Source organism: Sander lucioperca, chromosome 9 (genome assembly GCF_008315115.2).
Source record: "Sander lucioperca isolate FBNREF2018 chromosome 9, SLUC_FBN_1.2, whole genome shotgun sequence".
Lineage (NCBI taxonomy): Eukaryota > Metazoa > Chordata > Actinopteri > Perciformes > Percidae > Sander > Sander lucioperca.
Window position 1 is genome coordinate 4,568,003 of NC_050181.1, and position 16,450 is coordinate 4,584,452.

The following is a 16,450-nucleotide window of genomic DNA, read 5'->3' on the forward strand; positions in this document are numbered from 1 at the left end:
ACTGGCTGGTTGGCATTACATTTACTGACACTAATGCTTAAAACCTCTCCCACCAACCCAATTTGTTTATGTCAGCTTGTATGGTATATGTTTTCCTTTTTGTTTATTCTTGTGAGATGTCCCCAAAATAAAACTGCATTGTGCTCTTTTAGACCACTACAAGACAGAATGATTCCAAAACAAACTCTCAAAACAGCTTAATATACCATTGTCTTATCAAGGTATATGGCTAACATGTTAGCTAACAGCTAACTACTGAAACTTCCAGCAGACTCAGAGCAATATGCCCATTTCATTGGAGTCATATTTCTGGCTAACCTTCTGGTTTAGCCTTCACCAACTCCTGAGAAAAACCCCTGAGTCTTCAGCTTGCTAGCTACATGTTTGACTTCCCTTACCAGCAGCCCCCACCAGGTATTGTATTTGCTTATCTGATATTGTTGACTGCCCATGGTTTAACTTGGGGTTAAAGTAAGTTAGTAAGACCCAACCATGTAGTCTGTGTACAGGCTATTTCACCAAAACAATGAGCTTAAAGCAGCTAAATGCTGAAGCCGAGTTGAGTGTTATTCTTAGCAGGTTCGGAATTATTAACGACTCTATTACATTACACTCTACGTTCCGTACATGTGGAGCTCTGGATCTAAGTTAGTACAACAGAAGAAAGCAGTAACATAGTATGCATTTTTAAGGGGCTGTACTCAAAATACTTAAATAAACAGCGTGCTGGAATTGCCTCCACGCGGCTTTACGTATATTTTTTCTCGGCCCAATGCACTGACATGCACGTGCGGCCAGACCGGCTATCAAAACAAATATCAGAGAAGCTCGAATTACAACCCACACAGAAGGAGTGTTACTTCATTCTCTGCTCAGGATGCCATTACTCCACCATATCTTTGCATAAAAAATATTTGTTTGCTGCTATATTAATGTGCTGGACATCAAGTACAGCCCATTTAACTACTAGGCCTAAAGAGGCCCCAGAAGAGAGAATGTTCATCTTCATCATTATCATCTTTGTCGAGTAAAGAATACTGATTGTTTTTCTATTGTATATTTTCCTGGGGCGCCTTGATAGATCACTGAGTAGAGCTTGTACCGTTAAGGCTGAGTCCTTACTGCAGTGGCCTGAGTTCCAGTCTGGCCCAGGGCCTTTTGCTGCATGTCTTCACTTCTCTCTCCCCTTCCTTTCCTGTCTGTCTTTCTCACTATCAAAAATAAAAAAGCAGAAATGCCAAAAAAAAAAATCATAAAAAAATATATAATAAAAAAAACAAAAAAAAATATGAATAGATAATGAGGTTTTGGGAAAAAAATGTACTGACCGATAATGACCCATGATGTTAGAAAAAGTGGTACCAAGGCTTAAAAACTTATTATGGTAATTTTTTTATGAAATGATTGTGGTCTTGATTGAAGTCATATCACCTAGCTCTGGATAATATACCACAATGCATTGCTGCCTACTTACAATAATAACTGATTTGTATTTGTTGTTTTGACTTTTAAGGCTTTACAGTGTGGGATGTGTTGCAGCACAGTTCAGACAGTCACAGCACTGCCTGTCCTCCATTACTGACTACAACAGTTCAGTCGGAGGACGGCTGTGAGTAAAAGTGTTTGATGTCAGAGGTTATGTCAGGGGTTAGTCATGTGGGCTCCTCCCATCACAGATGTTTTGTTTGTTGAATTTATTTTTTAAATTTCAGGTACCCACTGACCTCCACACTGACCTCCACACTGACCTCCACACTCATCTCATCTACATTTACCCGACCACACAACACATAACATCTGTGATAGTGAAGCTGTTCGTGCAGCTATTTTATTCACTGATGCGTAATAAAGAAACAGCAGCGTTTCCCCAGAAAGTCCATTACCGTTTATTCACCTTGAGTGGAATTCAGAGTTTCCTGTTTCTGACAAAATTGCCCAATAGCGTGACTCATTCCTTTACTGTAATTAAAAGTGTATTTTTTTACCAAACAATATCCATATTCACTAACTGACTTCATGTTTTGTCCAGGTTCCGCATGGGAGAAATCCATAAGACAAATTGGCTTTGAGAGGTAAGATAATGATTATTAAAAACACTTTCACAACAAATGCATTTATTCAAGTAAACTAATGATACCTCTTGACGATATTTATATATATATATATATTTATTTTATGTTATTGTATAATTCATATAGCAAGCTTGATGAGATCCAGAATATAAATCCCTTCAAGTACCCTGAAAAAAAACTGAGCATAAACCTTTCTCCCAGTTGGGCAATCCAGATGCTTTTTGAGAAAGTGATAAGACTGTTTGCTGATGAGAGGAGGGTCCGCAATATGACAATGGAAAATGTGTCTTTTTTTTAAATACAGAATCAACAGCAAAAGCCTTTACAATTTAAATATTTATCTCACCTGTCATAGATCAGACATGTGGTTCTCTTCCACTGTAGAAGGTTGCATTGTCTGTGCACAGTGTCCTAAATATAGCAACCCCACAATAACATTAAACACCACTTTTTGCATTTAGCTGCACTGGCCCGTCATCTGACAAGGTTTATAAATGCTCCTAACCTCTCCCTGTGTGGATTCTTGATGAACGCTAAACCCAGTTAGGTCGGACAATCAGTTGACAGGCCTATTTTTCATAGCTTTTGCCGTTGTGTCTGTCTCCTCACACCCCCATGATCGTGTTAGATGTGGTTTTCTAAGTACGGGAATGTCCAAACTCAGCCACATCCTTTTTCCAGTACTCAACAGCCCTTGGTGAATAGTATACTGTAAGTGGCGGAGCACAGAGCAAAGAGCCATAAACATTTTATCCCGCCTGCATTTACCTGTTTGGGTTGAGGATCATATACAGTATACACAGTATTTACAGCGGCATAGCTGCATGCTTTCCCCTATGTCTATAGGAATCTCATGAGTCTTTTCACCCAGACAGATCCTTTAGTTTTGTCAAGCATGACCCTTTCAAATCCTTTATAAACACCAAATAGTTACATGGTTGAGAACATATTTTGTTGTCTCTGTATTTTTAGGTTATCTCCAATGCCTCATGAGTAATTACCCCTGCAGCCTGAGGCAGCGAGGACAGGTCTTAGCACTGTTGATTTTATTGTAATATTCTCACATGATAAGCGGGGGAAAATAGGAGTCAGTAAAGTTGCTGGCTCAACCTTGTCTGGCTCTGACCGTTTCCATCTTTCATTCAAATGAGGATGCACGAAGCTTCACAACAATAAAGCACATGGAAACAGACGTCCTTGATTAGATTAAACTGGCCAACAGCAGCCAAAGGCCCAACTATGTATCCGAGTATGCGTTTTCCGTCGTGTTGATTAGCTCTGTGTTTTCAACTTGTTAACTTTTATAAGCTTTATAAATCATTCAAGGCCAGAATGAAATTGGTTCTGTTTGAAATGACCAGGTGCTTTATAACCAGATCCAAACATTTGGTCAACTTCTTCTCTGCAGCCTGCGGCGCAGAATCAACAGTATGTTTTGTTTATTGTAAACACTTTAATTACACTTGAAGCTCAGCATGAAATGTAAAGAAAACCCTTTGGTGGCCAAACACAGGATGCAAGTGCGATTGTTGTAAAACTAAAATAGAAATTGGTTTGGATGATAAAAGTGAGTTTTAAAGGTTTAAAAAACCTGCTATCCATTTCAAGAACATTTTTTATTTGCTTTAATTGTACATGCAATCATGACACCTCATAAAACTTGTCCTCGGGCAGCATAAATACATCTCACTGGATCATTTGAAGCCTGACGTTTCTGTAGCTGTCATGGCAACAGTCGGCCGCCACTGTTTAGCTTCCTGTTTGAGCAACCCTTTTGATATTTAGTTAGAGGTGAGCAGACTAATCAAATAACAAATGTTACAAAAGCTTTGTTTGCTCACGCCGATATAACCACAAGACATCAAACAATGTTATATTTTAGTCGAATAATGAAAAACACTGTGTAGAGCAGAACTGGGGTAAATATTATTTGTGTATACATTATTAATTTATTAATAAATTATCTGCACACAGTTTTTGATGGGAGGAGAATTTAGATCAGTGTCAGGTAAGATGTCAATAGACATCATCATACCTTAAGTAACAATCTTTTCAATCTGGAAAATCTAAAGTAGATCAAACCCTATTTTTTTGCAGTTTAATGAGGAAAAAGAGTTTATTGTTTACACCACCTTGTTATGAACAAAGGATGCAATTTTCAAGGGAGTAAACATGTTTTTCACACTTCAGTAAAAACTCTCATGGCCCTTTTGTTTGAATGGAATTTCACTCACTTGTTAACGGCAATACTTTTTAAACCGGCAAGCCTGATTTCATTAAAGTGGGTGGTACTCCATATAAAAGCTGAAGAATTCAACACAACACATATTAAAAGAACAGTTGAGTAATGGAAAAAATCCAGATTCCCATGCATTCATGTGAACAGGTAGTGTTTTCTGAAAGATATAATTGCTGCAATAATAACCATTCTCATTAGTTTGAGTGCAGTTCCAGTCTGCATGAACACAGATTGTAGGAAAAGTAATGCTTAGTGACATGACAACTTCTGCAAGCGTTTTTTAAGATTGTTGAACAGAGAGACATGAAAGATTGGGAGAGACAGAGGGAGATGACAAGGGTTCAAATATTCCAAGCAAGATTTTAAACCCAGCTATTTGGGATCCTGATCCAAGTGAACTTGACAAGCAACCACAAGTCCCAGGATTTCTTAGAAAAACTGTATCATATTAGAAGTGTTTGTCCATGAACAGCCCATGAGGTTTGTTTTACTCTGTCCCATTTTCCATCATTTGGTTGCGATCCTAGCCTGCAATTTTGCTCCAAATCACTATTTTGGGGAGATATTGGGATTCATTCTTACTTTCAGGAAAAGAGCGTCTGTTGTCTGTCAGTGTGATATCCTCTGTTTTCTGTTTGTCTCCAGTGTGATCGGTGCAGATGCAGGGAACGGCATCAGAGTGTTCATCCCTGACATTGGTATGTTCGTAGCTGGCTTGGCCATCTGGCTGCTGTGTCGCAGTCTGGTCCAGAAGAGGCCGCCTGAGGACATGGCCCAGTACAACACCGACTTCGAAGCAGAGGAACAAGTAGGTGTAATTTGTATCACCTGCTACTTTCTTTGTCTGGTGCCCTATGTGTTCTATATAAATCGCAGTGAATGGCTCACTTGTTTTTACGCCCCTATTTTATTGAGACTGTAGGAAAAGAGTGACACATAGTTGGTTAGATACAGCAGCCAAGGAAGAAGTGACTATGTTAGATCTCAGCCAACATGTGGTTCCAGAAGATAACATCTGCCACGGGTCGATAATCATGTCTCAAGCAGCCAAACAGACCACATGTATGTCTAGATATGCTAAACTGGAATATATACAAGGCTTGTTATGCAAGTGCTACCTATAGGGAACTGTTTTCAGTACCATGGAGAGCTCTGACCTCCAAGCTGCACCATTCATCATTCAATACTGAAATGTACCTTGTTACCATAATCCCCCCCCCCCACCCAAAAAGGAAGAAGAGGAGAAGCTGAGTCTGGATGACAACATCCTGCTAGAGGAGGACTTTGAACGGGGTTACGAGGCTGAGGAGGATGAAGAGGAGGAGGAGCTGGATGAGGACGAAGAGGAGGAAGAAGAAGAGGAGGAGGAAGCAAAAGAAAGCACCAAGATGAAAATCCTGCGGCTTGTGGCGGAGGTTGCGTCCAAAGTGAAGGAGATTATCGGGAACTTGATCACCACTGCGGGGAAGGTGGTGGTCACCATCTTGTTGGGCATGACAGGTGAGCAGCTTTGAATGCTGTACAGTGAATCTGCATATTCATCTTATAGCATTACCATCTGAATATCTGAGTATTAAATTAAATACTTTGGCACATTTTTCAGTTACTGTACTGTTGTTTTTTTATTCTGTAGTAATGTACTAAAAGCAAAGAGTTTTAAAGGAGCTATAATCGAAATACTGAAAAAAGCGGGCTGGGATTTATTCCACACAGCTCTCAAAGGCCGTTTACCCATAACATGAAATACTTTTTTCACTGCCACATGCAACCCCTTGGGGAACCACTGCTTTAAGCTGTGCTTTTGATTGTAAGGGTGCAGTAGTGCAAAGTATATTTTAATTGTAAACTGTATTTGCAAATAATTCTTAACCGTTGTTTGAACTTGTGTCTCTAGCTCCATATGTGAGATGTGAGATTTGCCACATTCAAGAAAACTGAGTGCTGTAGGGTTTTGGAAATAATTCAGTTAACATTTCTCAGATTTAACAAAGTGTTGTGATTTATTTAGGTCAAATAAAAAGCTGACAATTATATATCATCCTGATCAGATAAGTAAACCACAGTCCACTGACTTTGTATGCACACGTTATTTATGTTTGCAGGTATAATGTTGCCCTCGTTGACCTCGGCTTTCTACTTCTTCATCTTCCTGTTCCTGTGCACCTGGTGGTCTCTCTGCCGGACCTTCGACACACTAATCTTCAGCTGCATGTGTGTCCTGATGGCCATCTTTAGTGCTGGACACCTTATTGTCCTCTACCTCTACCAGTTCCAGTTCTTCCAGGAGTCCATCCCATCAGATGATAACTACATCAGGTGAGACACATGCAGAATTAATATATATTTATAAAAATAAGAATCATTTTCACTGAAACTGTCAAAATCCTGTAATTTACAAAGTATGTTTTAAATCTGTAATATTGTGCCAGGTTCAAGGTTCAAACATTAGACATCTGAATTTTTCATCAGTCTAAATCAAAAATTGTTTTAATTTGCAATATCTCTGCTTATTAGGATGCAATAGAAAATACAAACTGTCTCCTAAACAGCAGTGAGTGATGGTTCAATCTTGAGAAAGTTATACTTACCAGCATTAGATCTCCTGTCTCTTTGATGAATTGTTAAAATGGTATTTCTCTAGTTAAACAGCACAAGCCTTTGCTAATGCTGTCTGGCTTCTACTAATGTGAAAGTACATGACGTGATGACAGCGCTTAGCAGCCAGAGCTCCTTTGATTCGACTGTATTTATTGTGTCCAAGGCAAGTTTGTTAAAACGATAATAAATATTTACTATTGTTACAAACAAGAAGGCAAAGGAAAAGGCAAACCCAGCTGGAAAGCAGATATATCAAACTCCTACTCACAGCACATCAATATCAGAGGCAGAGCTTTTAGGCACTTCACTACAACCAGTGTTGTTTTATTATGCATGAGAAAAGAGACAATCAGCTGTCTGTGGCTGCAGCTGTGAAACTTGGTTGGAGTAAAGCCACAGCCGTTGCACATCTTGCCAACATACGTTAGTCACAGTTGTAATGAATACAAACTCTGTTGCAGAAAGTACCTTGAGTCACTAAGCTCATTGTTTGACTGACAACCTGGAATGCAAAGAATGCTGTTTATTTACTAATTACTGAAAAATACACATCAAGACTACCACCTGAGTTGTTTGACAAAAAAAAGTGATTTTCTGCTACAGCAGGAAGGGAAGAACATTTAGCGATATGAAATAATATTACAGAGTTAGTTAGAGAATAATTTAAAATCATAAATTCCCTATTAATACTGATAAATGTATGTTTTCTTTGCTTTTAATTTACCATGAAAGTCTCACTGAGACAATATGGTGCCTAAATCAGTTTAGCTAATAACAATCCATCCTATTGACAATGTTAATATTTAATCTTCATTTCGGTTTGCATCTGCATCAAAATACACACACTGATAAAAAAAATAATGTTATACAATAGTATGTTCATGAGGAAATTGTAATAATGTAAAATGTAATGTACAAATATGTAAAACATGTCCCATCTCACATTATTATTACATGTATTTCTTAATGGCATTTTCTTAACTGTTGTCTCAATGTAGCTGTTGCCTCACTGTAGCTGTAGTCTTACTGTAGCTGTAGTCTTACTGTAGCTGTAATCTCAGTGTAGCTGTTGTCTCATTGTAGTTGTTGTCTCAGTACCCTTGGTTTTGTAGGGTTTTATTGATCTCAGGATTTCTCATTGAAAGCTGTGCTGCTGTGTCAGGACCGAGGTTATTTACAGCTATGCATAGATGGAATTGCCTTGTACAAACCTTGTGTCCTCACCATCATTCTCCTGGTTTAGATGGCAGATAAGGTGTGATTACAGTGCTGCATTGATGGGTGTCTTGTTAGAAAACACATAAGAATGAATGGACCACTCTCACACCATCTGCACAGTCAGTAATAGTCTATTTAAAATGTGCATGCTGTAGTAACTAAACAGTAGGAGTACCATCTAAATCAGTGTTTCCAGCCTTGGGGTCAAGACTCCCTAAGATAAATCTGAGGGCTCAACAAATAAATTGTTAGTTTATTGTGAAATTCTGGGTTCTTTGGGCTTCTAAAAATCATTAAAGTTAGAAAAATACTGAATACTTTGATCTTGTGGGCCTCTAAAATACTGTAAAGTAAAATACTGAAAAGTCACCTCCTCAGGCCTCTAAAAATCTTTGAAATGAGACAAGAAAAGGAAATATCACTGCTCAGTGCCAATCAATCACCACACAGATGCCATAAATTGGTGTTAACAGATTGACATTGCTTCATTTTAAAAAGTCATAAGGCCAAAGGGTTGGAAACCATTGTTTCAAACAAGTTCCATAAATATTACAAAAAAAGCTAAATTATCACTAACATGACTCATAACTTCAATACTAACTTGTGTATTTGCTTCATTTAGTTCCCAGCAGTAAATATGAGAGTGTGAGTCATTTTCTGTAACAGATCTTCATTTGTGTATTTGAAGTCCTAAATTTAAAAAGTTTCCCACGACTTTTTCATCATCTGCCATCTCCTTGTGTATTCATGGTGACTTTCCACAGATCTGAGGTATTTCTGTTCGTCACTGTGTGGAAACTGAGGCCCAATGTAATGATAAAAGTAACACACTCTCCTCTGATCCGGCCTGTTTCCTCTCTACACACCCTCAGGCGGTCTGAGGGAAACTCTTAAGGACGTAAATATGTGCAGCCCCATTTGGACAATAGGCCACCTCAGTGCCTGCCCTAATTGTGCTTGTTGACAGTGACTCGGCCTTGCTGTTGGCCCGGTGTTGAGTGAGACTGTTGAAAGGCCTGGCTTCCACTCCACTTCCTGCTTCCCCTCCTTACAATGGAAGTCCTCAGTCATGTGACCAGCGGGCTTTCCCCCAGCTGCAACAAGAAACCTTCAGGAAGTGTGATGGGGTCAGAAGGGGGCGTTCACTCCTCCACATGGCATAGACAGAAAAGACTCAGGGGGCATCTTAATCTGTGTGGTTGTCACTGGAATACGTCAGAGCACTTCCCGTTGAGTAGATGATCTTTGTTCTGCTCGGAGGAAAAGCAGTGAATCATACGGCATCCTTTGTGGTACAAACAGATTTTTCACTTCAGTGCATTTTGCAGACTCCAAAGTTAGAGTGGACGGACATTTTCCTTAGAACAATTCTATCTAACAAAAAGTCAGAGACTACACTTAATTTCGGAAGCTTAAGTGAGCCAAGTCAACTGTAACATACTTTAACATTGTTACTATACTACCTATTAAGAATAGCCTGGTTGACACCAGACCCTTCTCAGTTGTAACTGAGAGTGGGTCTGGGAAAGGTTCATTGACAGTTCATTTCCAAAGGGGCGTCACCAACGGACGCCGCTCAAATGCCTCTGGGCGCATTGGATGGTCCAACCAATCAGACCAACGATCCGGGTGACGCTGCTCTTCGGTAGCCGCCATGTTGAATGTAAACAAAAAGCTGCTCGCTGCTCGCCGTCGCTGCGCTATCGTTGTCGCGTAAAGCCCGCCTCAGCGGTTGTGACTGGTATCTCGATTTCGGGGACATTGGAAATGGTTTTGAATGGGCACTTCGCCAGACTGACTTGCAGAGCAAATCTCAAATTTGCCGGAATTTCGACAGGGTTTACCCAGGCTACATTAAGAACATCAAACTCATCAATCTTCTAAGAATTACGCTGGAAATCACAACTCCTCATTGAGATAATAAATACACTAAACTAAACTTCCAAGGGCATTCAGTGAGCGCAGACCTCCGCCAAGGCCATGCCTTCCATCCATCCATCCATCCATCCATCCATCCATCCATCCATCCAGGCTTGGCAAGGTAGTCCAGACATCCCTTTCCCCCAGCAACGTCTCTTGAGAGGTCCCGACCCCCAGGTTGGAAACCACTGATGTTTAGTATATAGGCCACCCAGCACAGACAGCATGACTCTGCAGTTCCAACAATCTTTTATAATGTTTGCATCACCTCATCCATCCTGGCTTTGTTTCTGGAATCGATAATTAGTTTTAAAGATGGAGAACCCATCATGCATTTTTGCCTCCCCTCATGGCTGTTGGAAGACACATTCCAAGAAAGCCAATCTATCGTAGAGTTAAATTATAAACTCACCTTCAACGACAAATCAAAGCAACAAAGGTTCTATTTATGTCAATTATAAAGTCTAAAACAGTTTAAGTAAAACTGTAGGAGACAGAGTAGAGCTGCAACTAACAGTTGTTTACATCATTGAATATTCTGCCAATTATTTTATTGATTAAGCATTTGGTCTGTGAAACATCAGAAAACAATGAAAAATACCCAATGTAACATTTTTAAATGTCTTGTTTTGTCAAACTAGCAGTAAAAAAAATATTTGGCCTTTTTGCATGAAAAATGAGTCGATTCATTTTCTGTTTATTGAGACTAACCGATTAATCGACTAAATCGTTGCAGCTCTTTAACAGAGACATATTTTCTGGAAATAAAGTTGTGTGATCTTGCTCAGAAATCACACCCTTACATCAGAATGACTGTAAATGGTGACCTCTATGATAACATTTCAAGCTTTTGTTTGTCTATGTATACTATATCACTACACAATGTTGTCTCTTGCTAATTTATTCTCAAAGTTCCTGATTTTATAACTTAAAATCCTGGCAAAAGTTCCTGTCTTCATATACCTGTCTCTCTGTCTTTTGCTGTAGGATATTTGGCATGTCCCCCATTGTTCAGAGCAATTGCTCCTACACATGGAAGCTCATTGTGCACCCTGAGCGTAAGTGGTACCACTTTGTCAATCCCATCATGCTGCTGATTCTCTACTACACCCTGGCCACGCTCATTCGCCTCTGGCTGCAGGAACCCATCGACCAGCTGATGGTGAGGACAACAATGAAAGCACATGAGAGTAGGCCTTTTTAGTTCACAGCTTTGTGACATTTACTGTAAGAAATGTCAATAATCTGGCCATACAGATTCATTATATTAGGTGATTTTGACTGAAAAGCAATCATGTGATTGATTTGTATACCTTGATATTTTACAAAAACAAAACTAGAAAATGTAGGTACTGTACAGTATTTCTTTATGATGCCCTTTTCTTGTTTCAGCGATCAAAAACATAATTTTTCTGTTCCTTTAAAACAATAGAGTAAGGAAGGGCTTTTGTCTAGATTTTACAGTGATGTTTATCAATCAGAGAGAAATAAATATACAGGTGAAAGAGGCAGAACCTCAATAGAAACGTATGCAATGCAGCCTCAAGACATCGTACATACTGTATTTTGTCATTCATTTTTCACTATCGCTCTCTTCAACTCAGCTGAATACACTTATGCAAGTTCATACCTACTTTCTGGCCATTATGCATTATGCTGGGAAAAACTCTGAATCACAAAAATCACAGCTACAGTAAATCATGACAGAGTTAGAACATCTGAGGGTGGATGTTTCTTCAATTACAACCATGAAGTGAAAGTGAAATGAGCGAAGATTTTCACCTTGAGATAAAATAACCTGCCTTTTTCCACAAACAGTGTCTGATTTAACTATTATTTGTGCTTTAAAACTTGAATGAGCTGCTGCTTAGAGAAAGCTGGATTTGCAGTTAATATAAAACTGGGTGGGTGCAGGCAGTCAGTGGGTGTCTTAAGATGTTTAGTTGAATTCAGCACACCACAGCTTCTCAGTAAATTCCAGACAGTAAACTAAAATAGAACCAGATTGAATTAAATGGGCAGACAGGTGGCCTTGTGATCAGAGAAACTGTATTGATGGAAGATTCCAGGACGATTGATCCCTGGCTGAATCTGTCCGCCGTAGCTCAGGTGTTATCTGAGACACTGATGGTCTAATTTTTACAAAGCATAAAAGGAGGATGCATCTTGGCATAATTTTCCAGTGTTCCAATGCTCTATAGGGGTAAATGTAATGGTTACATAACAACTCAGACGCCACTGGTCCAAATTTGATGACTTATGAAGCGTTGATTTATTTTTGTAGTTATTGTACAAAAGTTTACAAATTAAACTCACTGGTGTAAAGTATGTACTCTGTATCTAAAATTTGACATCATATTTATAGTTGTAAAAAAACAAAAAACAAAACCAAATAAAAACAGTTACTTAAAAAATGTTACAATACAACAAACACTGTTGATCACTTTTAGTCAGTTTATCAACAAATCTTTTTGGAAAAATTAATTCTGGTGAAGGTCTGAGGACTGAAACATCGAAGAATTGGTTCACATTTTTTCAAGTCTGTTTTAAAACAATATTCAGGTGCCTGTATATGTTGAAACTGATTTTGCTTGCTGTAATCATTACACCTGTTCATACTGACCATTAATATATCCCTTTCTAACATGCTTCCAATGGAAAAGCTGGACGAAAAAAAAAAACCACAGTCCTCGTTTTAGCAAAAATACACTCCAAAGTTGATTTGAAATTAGTTTGAGTAAATCAAATCAAGTCAGCATCTTCTGGATTTTGTCCTCCATCTCTTACATTGAAAGTGTATTGGGGATTGCTCTTTAAATGGCCAGTCTAAATAGGAATAATGACTGACCCTTTAAAATGTATCTTATAACTGATTGGCCCAATATATAATTATTATTGAAGACTTCACCGTTATTTGATGCAAACTCAACTCACACTATTGAAGTGGAATTACTGCAATTCTCAATGAAATGTCATGTAATGCGGGAAATGTCATGAAGACCCTCACTCCTGAATTCATCCCGTCTTCTTTCTCCTCCTAGCTCGAGGTTTAGCTCCTCTGTCCTGTAATGGAGTTATAGATTAGTGTTTTTATAGAGGGGTCAATACTTCCCTGTAAACCTGCGGGGCTGTATGCATTATTGATCCCTCTACAGAGGTGTGTATGTATGTGTGGGTGTTTTTACCTACTCTTACACTTTAGACGACACTAATAATAAAACAGGATTACAACGTAAATCAGCAGCTGTCAGGTTTGTTCGATAGTGGAGATGCCAGATTATAATCGATCTCATCTTCACCAAAACAACAAGAAAAATCTGGATTTACTGTAACAATTTCTAATTTAATTCAATGTCTGATTTGTAGTTCATCGTCTCATTTTATTCAGCAGTAGTTCGCCAATGCAGTAAAAACGGAATATTTAAATAAAATGTTAAATGTTATTAAAAGTAATTAAAGTAATGAGACGCTCGAAATTCCTGAAACAGAACTGCACTGAGAACAAGTGGAATTTGCTTTCCAATGTGTTCCAGTGCACATTTTTTCTGAATTTTTTGTGGACACTGCCAATGTCATATTGTTTGTTGTGAAAAAAAATACAGAAAATCAATGATGAGAAATGCTGATAATTTACAGTAAAACTACATCATTGATCTTTCAAAAGGTCAACCAAGTCCTCCTTAGATACGGCACTCCTACACTGTAAAACCGTGTCCAATAGAAGCTGATTAAAACTGTGATTCTTGAGAGTATAATTTCTGTTGCACAAAAGTGGATTGAGCTCAAAGTCTATCTATGTTTTTTCAGGACGACAAGGACGGTGATATGTGTGAGGAGGAAGATCTGGATGGAAACACAACAAATAACTCCGCCAACAGGAAGAGGCAGCTGTGGTGGGAATCACGCCAGGGCACAGATGAGAAAAACGTACGTCAGGGTTAATACACACATGACTAACAATGTATTGATTATTGGACAGGTCATGAAGTCATCCTTTGGTTAGGATACCATTGTACGGAATCCCATTGTAAAAAATATGAACACATGCTTTAGAAATTGTTTATTTTAGGACAGCAGCCTTAAAAGTGTTTTACTTCTTTCAACAAGCTTGGCTGCTAAAACCCCAAATAACACATTTTGTTGACCTGAAACAGTTTGATTCAGTTTAGCTTTTAAACAATAATAAGGTGGAATAGAAAAATGTAATATTTTAGTGTAATAATATTAAAAATAAAGATGAAACCTGTAGTTTCAAGCTGTAGTTTTTACAAGCTAACATCTTATTTTCCCTGAGCTTTCACCTTTGTAATAGACTCATCCCTGGAAAGATTTCAGATGGAAATGCACACACACACACACACACACACACACACACACACACACACACAGATACATACATACACACACATTCTGACCTTGTTCCCATATCAAGGTCCGTAGTCTGTCTCCACCGGCCACCTCCTGAGGTTTAAAAGCTTTTAGGGTGTGCAGACACAGATGAGTGATGGGCTCGATTTACAGAGTAGTGCTGCTCGACTTTATTCCTGCTTATCAGAGACTATAAAGAACAAGGAGGCCTTTGACTTCAGCAGCTCATCGATAACACACATTGCCTTGTATGCTCTTATCTCCTCCTAGCTCCTCTCCACCCAGGATGGCTTCAGTACAACTGAGGTGGGGGCTGCTTTGGATGTGTCTTAAATCTGTGCATCTTTACCCCCTTAATCCCTCAGTCTTGCTGCAAGAAAAGGAATCACTGCAAAGTGCTTTTCACACTGCACCCTCATAGAACAGGGTCATCATTAACCTTTGTTTAAACGTACATGTTTAACTCCTTTTCCCACTGTGTCTGCCAGCCCAGAGGTACTGTATATACTCTACACCTGTTAAGTTGTAAAGCTGTAATCATAAAGCCAATGCGCTCAAGTGCCTCTGAAACATTGAAGATTTAAGAAAGATAAAAAAAAGTGATTTCTATGCTTGTTTGCTTGTATTTCCCATATTTCAAAAAGCACAGAAAGGGTATCAAAGTAACTCCCTGTGGACTTATGTTTTATAAAATGCTTGTTAGCTCTTGGTTACAGTATTTAAGGCAGGTTGTGCCAGGTCACATTAAAGAATGTGCAGTGTGAAAAGTAGAAATAATCCCTGTACTGCCCTACAAAGCCAAGTATGGTAACTAAACTGCTAACAAACAAACAAACTGAAATGAACAAAAAGCACAATATCCAGTCGGTGAATTTTTTCATCACACAAAAGCAGTTACTCCTGTTTGTCTTTGTGGTGCAGGATGCAGTACAGTAGTGTGATCCTTTAACAAACCTGTTCCTTAGTAACAGAAATGTATTTGCAATTTGTGATGATGATCTACAGGCTGTACCCACCTCAAACGGGACGTCCTTTGACTTTGTCGCAACTGAGAATGGACCAGTCTGCCTGGACTTGTACTCCACCCCTCAGTATAAAATGGACCAGCCTAGTGACGGTACAGGTGAGCTTGGTTACCCTCGACTGTCTGCGTCTTTTCTCTAAATTTCCTTTAAAAGATAAAACTGAAAGACATGACAATGGAGTGGAACTACTGTAGAAATAATTACTATAAAACCACCGCTTTCTCTGTATCCTAGGTTACAGATGGTGACAGCAGTTTTATGTTGCTTTTGTGTTCAAGTGTTTGTGTTATATTCATGTTCAGAAACTTTTAGCAGTTTTTCCTAGTTTATGGAAGGGTGACATAAAGCTTTATAGAATAAGATACACAGTATAGAAAAACAAACAACAAATATTTTGAAGATTTATAATCTGGCTCAATTATCTTTTTGTTCTATTCTGACATTCACGGTGTATTTAAAAATAACTGTCAAAAGTCATTGAATTTGTTGGCCATAGACACAGATCATTCCTCTGTTTTGATGGTAAAACATTTACTATCTTTGTACTTTTAGTTTGCACTTTGTCGCCACTGAATTCACAAAATTGTCTTAAAGGGGCACTTCACTGATTTTAAATGTCACAGTCAATTTACTAGTCACTCAACAGCCTGTGAATGCAGCTGTTTGATGTCTTCTGTTACCTTAAGAGCTTTGTAAAGTTTGTTTTGGTCTTGGAGACTACACACTTTTCTAGCCATGCCATGGTTCACGGGATGACAATGTCTGTCTGCCAAACATTTTGTACATACATTCGTTGTCCATGAAAATTAATCCTTTTCCCATAATCTGGTGTAAAAGTCGGGATAGCTTGACCTCTGCTGCACAGATTTTGACTATTCTTTTCTAAATGTGTCTTACTTTTAGTGTTGAGCTTCTATAAATGTGTTGCCTCACTATATAGAAGCTCAACACTAAATCACCGCAGTGCCTCACTTAACTCCATAAGTCCACAGAGTAACCGTAACTATTCT

General features: G+C 38.7%; 1 protein-coding gene across 7 annotated transcripts in view; it reads left to right on the plus strand.

Annotated features, from left to right (window-relative positions):
* The window catches only part of LOC116045832 (piezo-type mechanosensitive ion channel component 2), an 81,490-nt gene that overhangs the window by 19,422 nt on the left and 45,618 nt on the right, over positions 1–16,450 (plus strand). For 3 of the 7 annotated variants that reach the window (XM_031293728.2, XM_031293727.2, XM_031293725.2), the window contains exons 4-11: positions 2,030–2,072; positions 4,957–5,119; positions 5,544–5,811; positions 6,414–6,627; positions 11,035–11,209; positions 13,855–13,974; positions 14,686–14,721; positions 15,421–15,538. In XM_031293728.2, the coding sequence (XP_031149588.1) occupies positions 2,030–2,072; positions 4,957–5,119; positions 5,544–5,811; positions 6,414–6,627; positions 11,035–11,209; positions 13,855–13,974; positions 14,686–14,721; positions 15,421–15,538 (1,137 nt within the window). Of the gene's footprint in view, positions 1–63; positions 415–2,029; positions 2,073–4,956; positions 5,120–5,543; positions 5,812–6,413; positions 6,628–11,034; positions 11,210–13,854; positions 13,975–14,685; positions 14,722–15,420; positions 15,539–16,450 lie in introns of those variants that run through there. The other 4 variants (XM_031293729.2, XM_036004806.1, XM_031293726.2 and 1 more) reach the window with 4 other exon arrangements.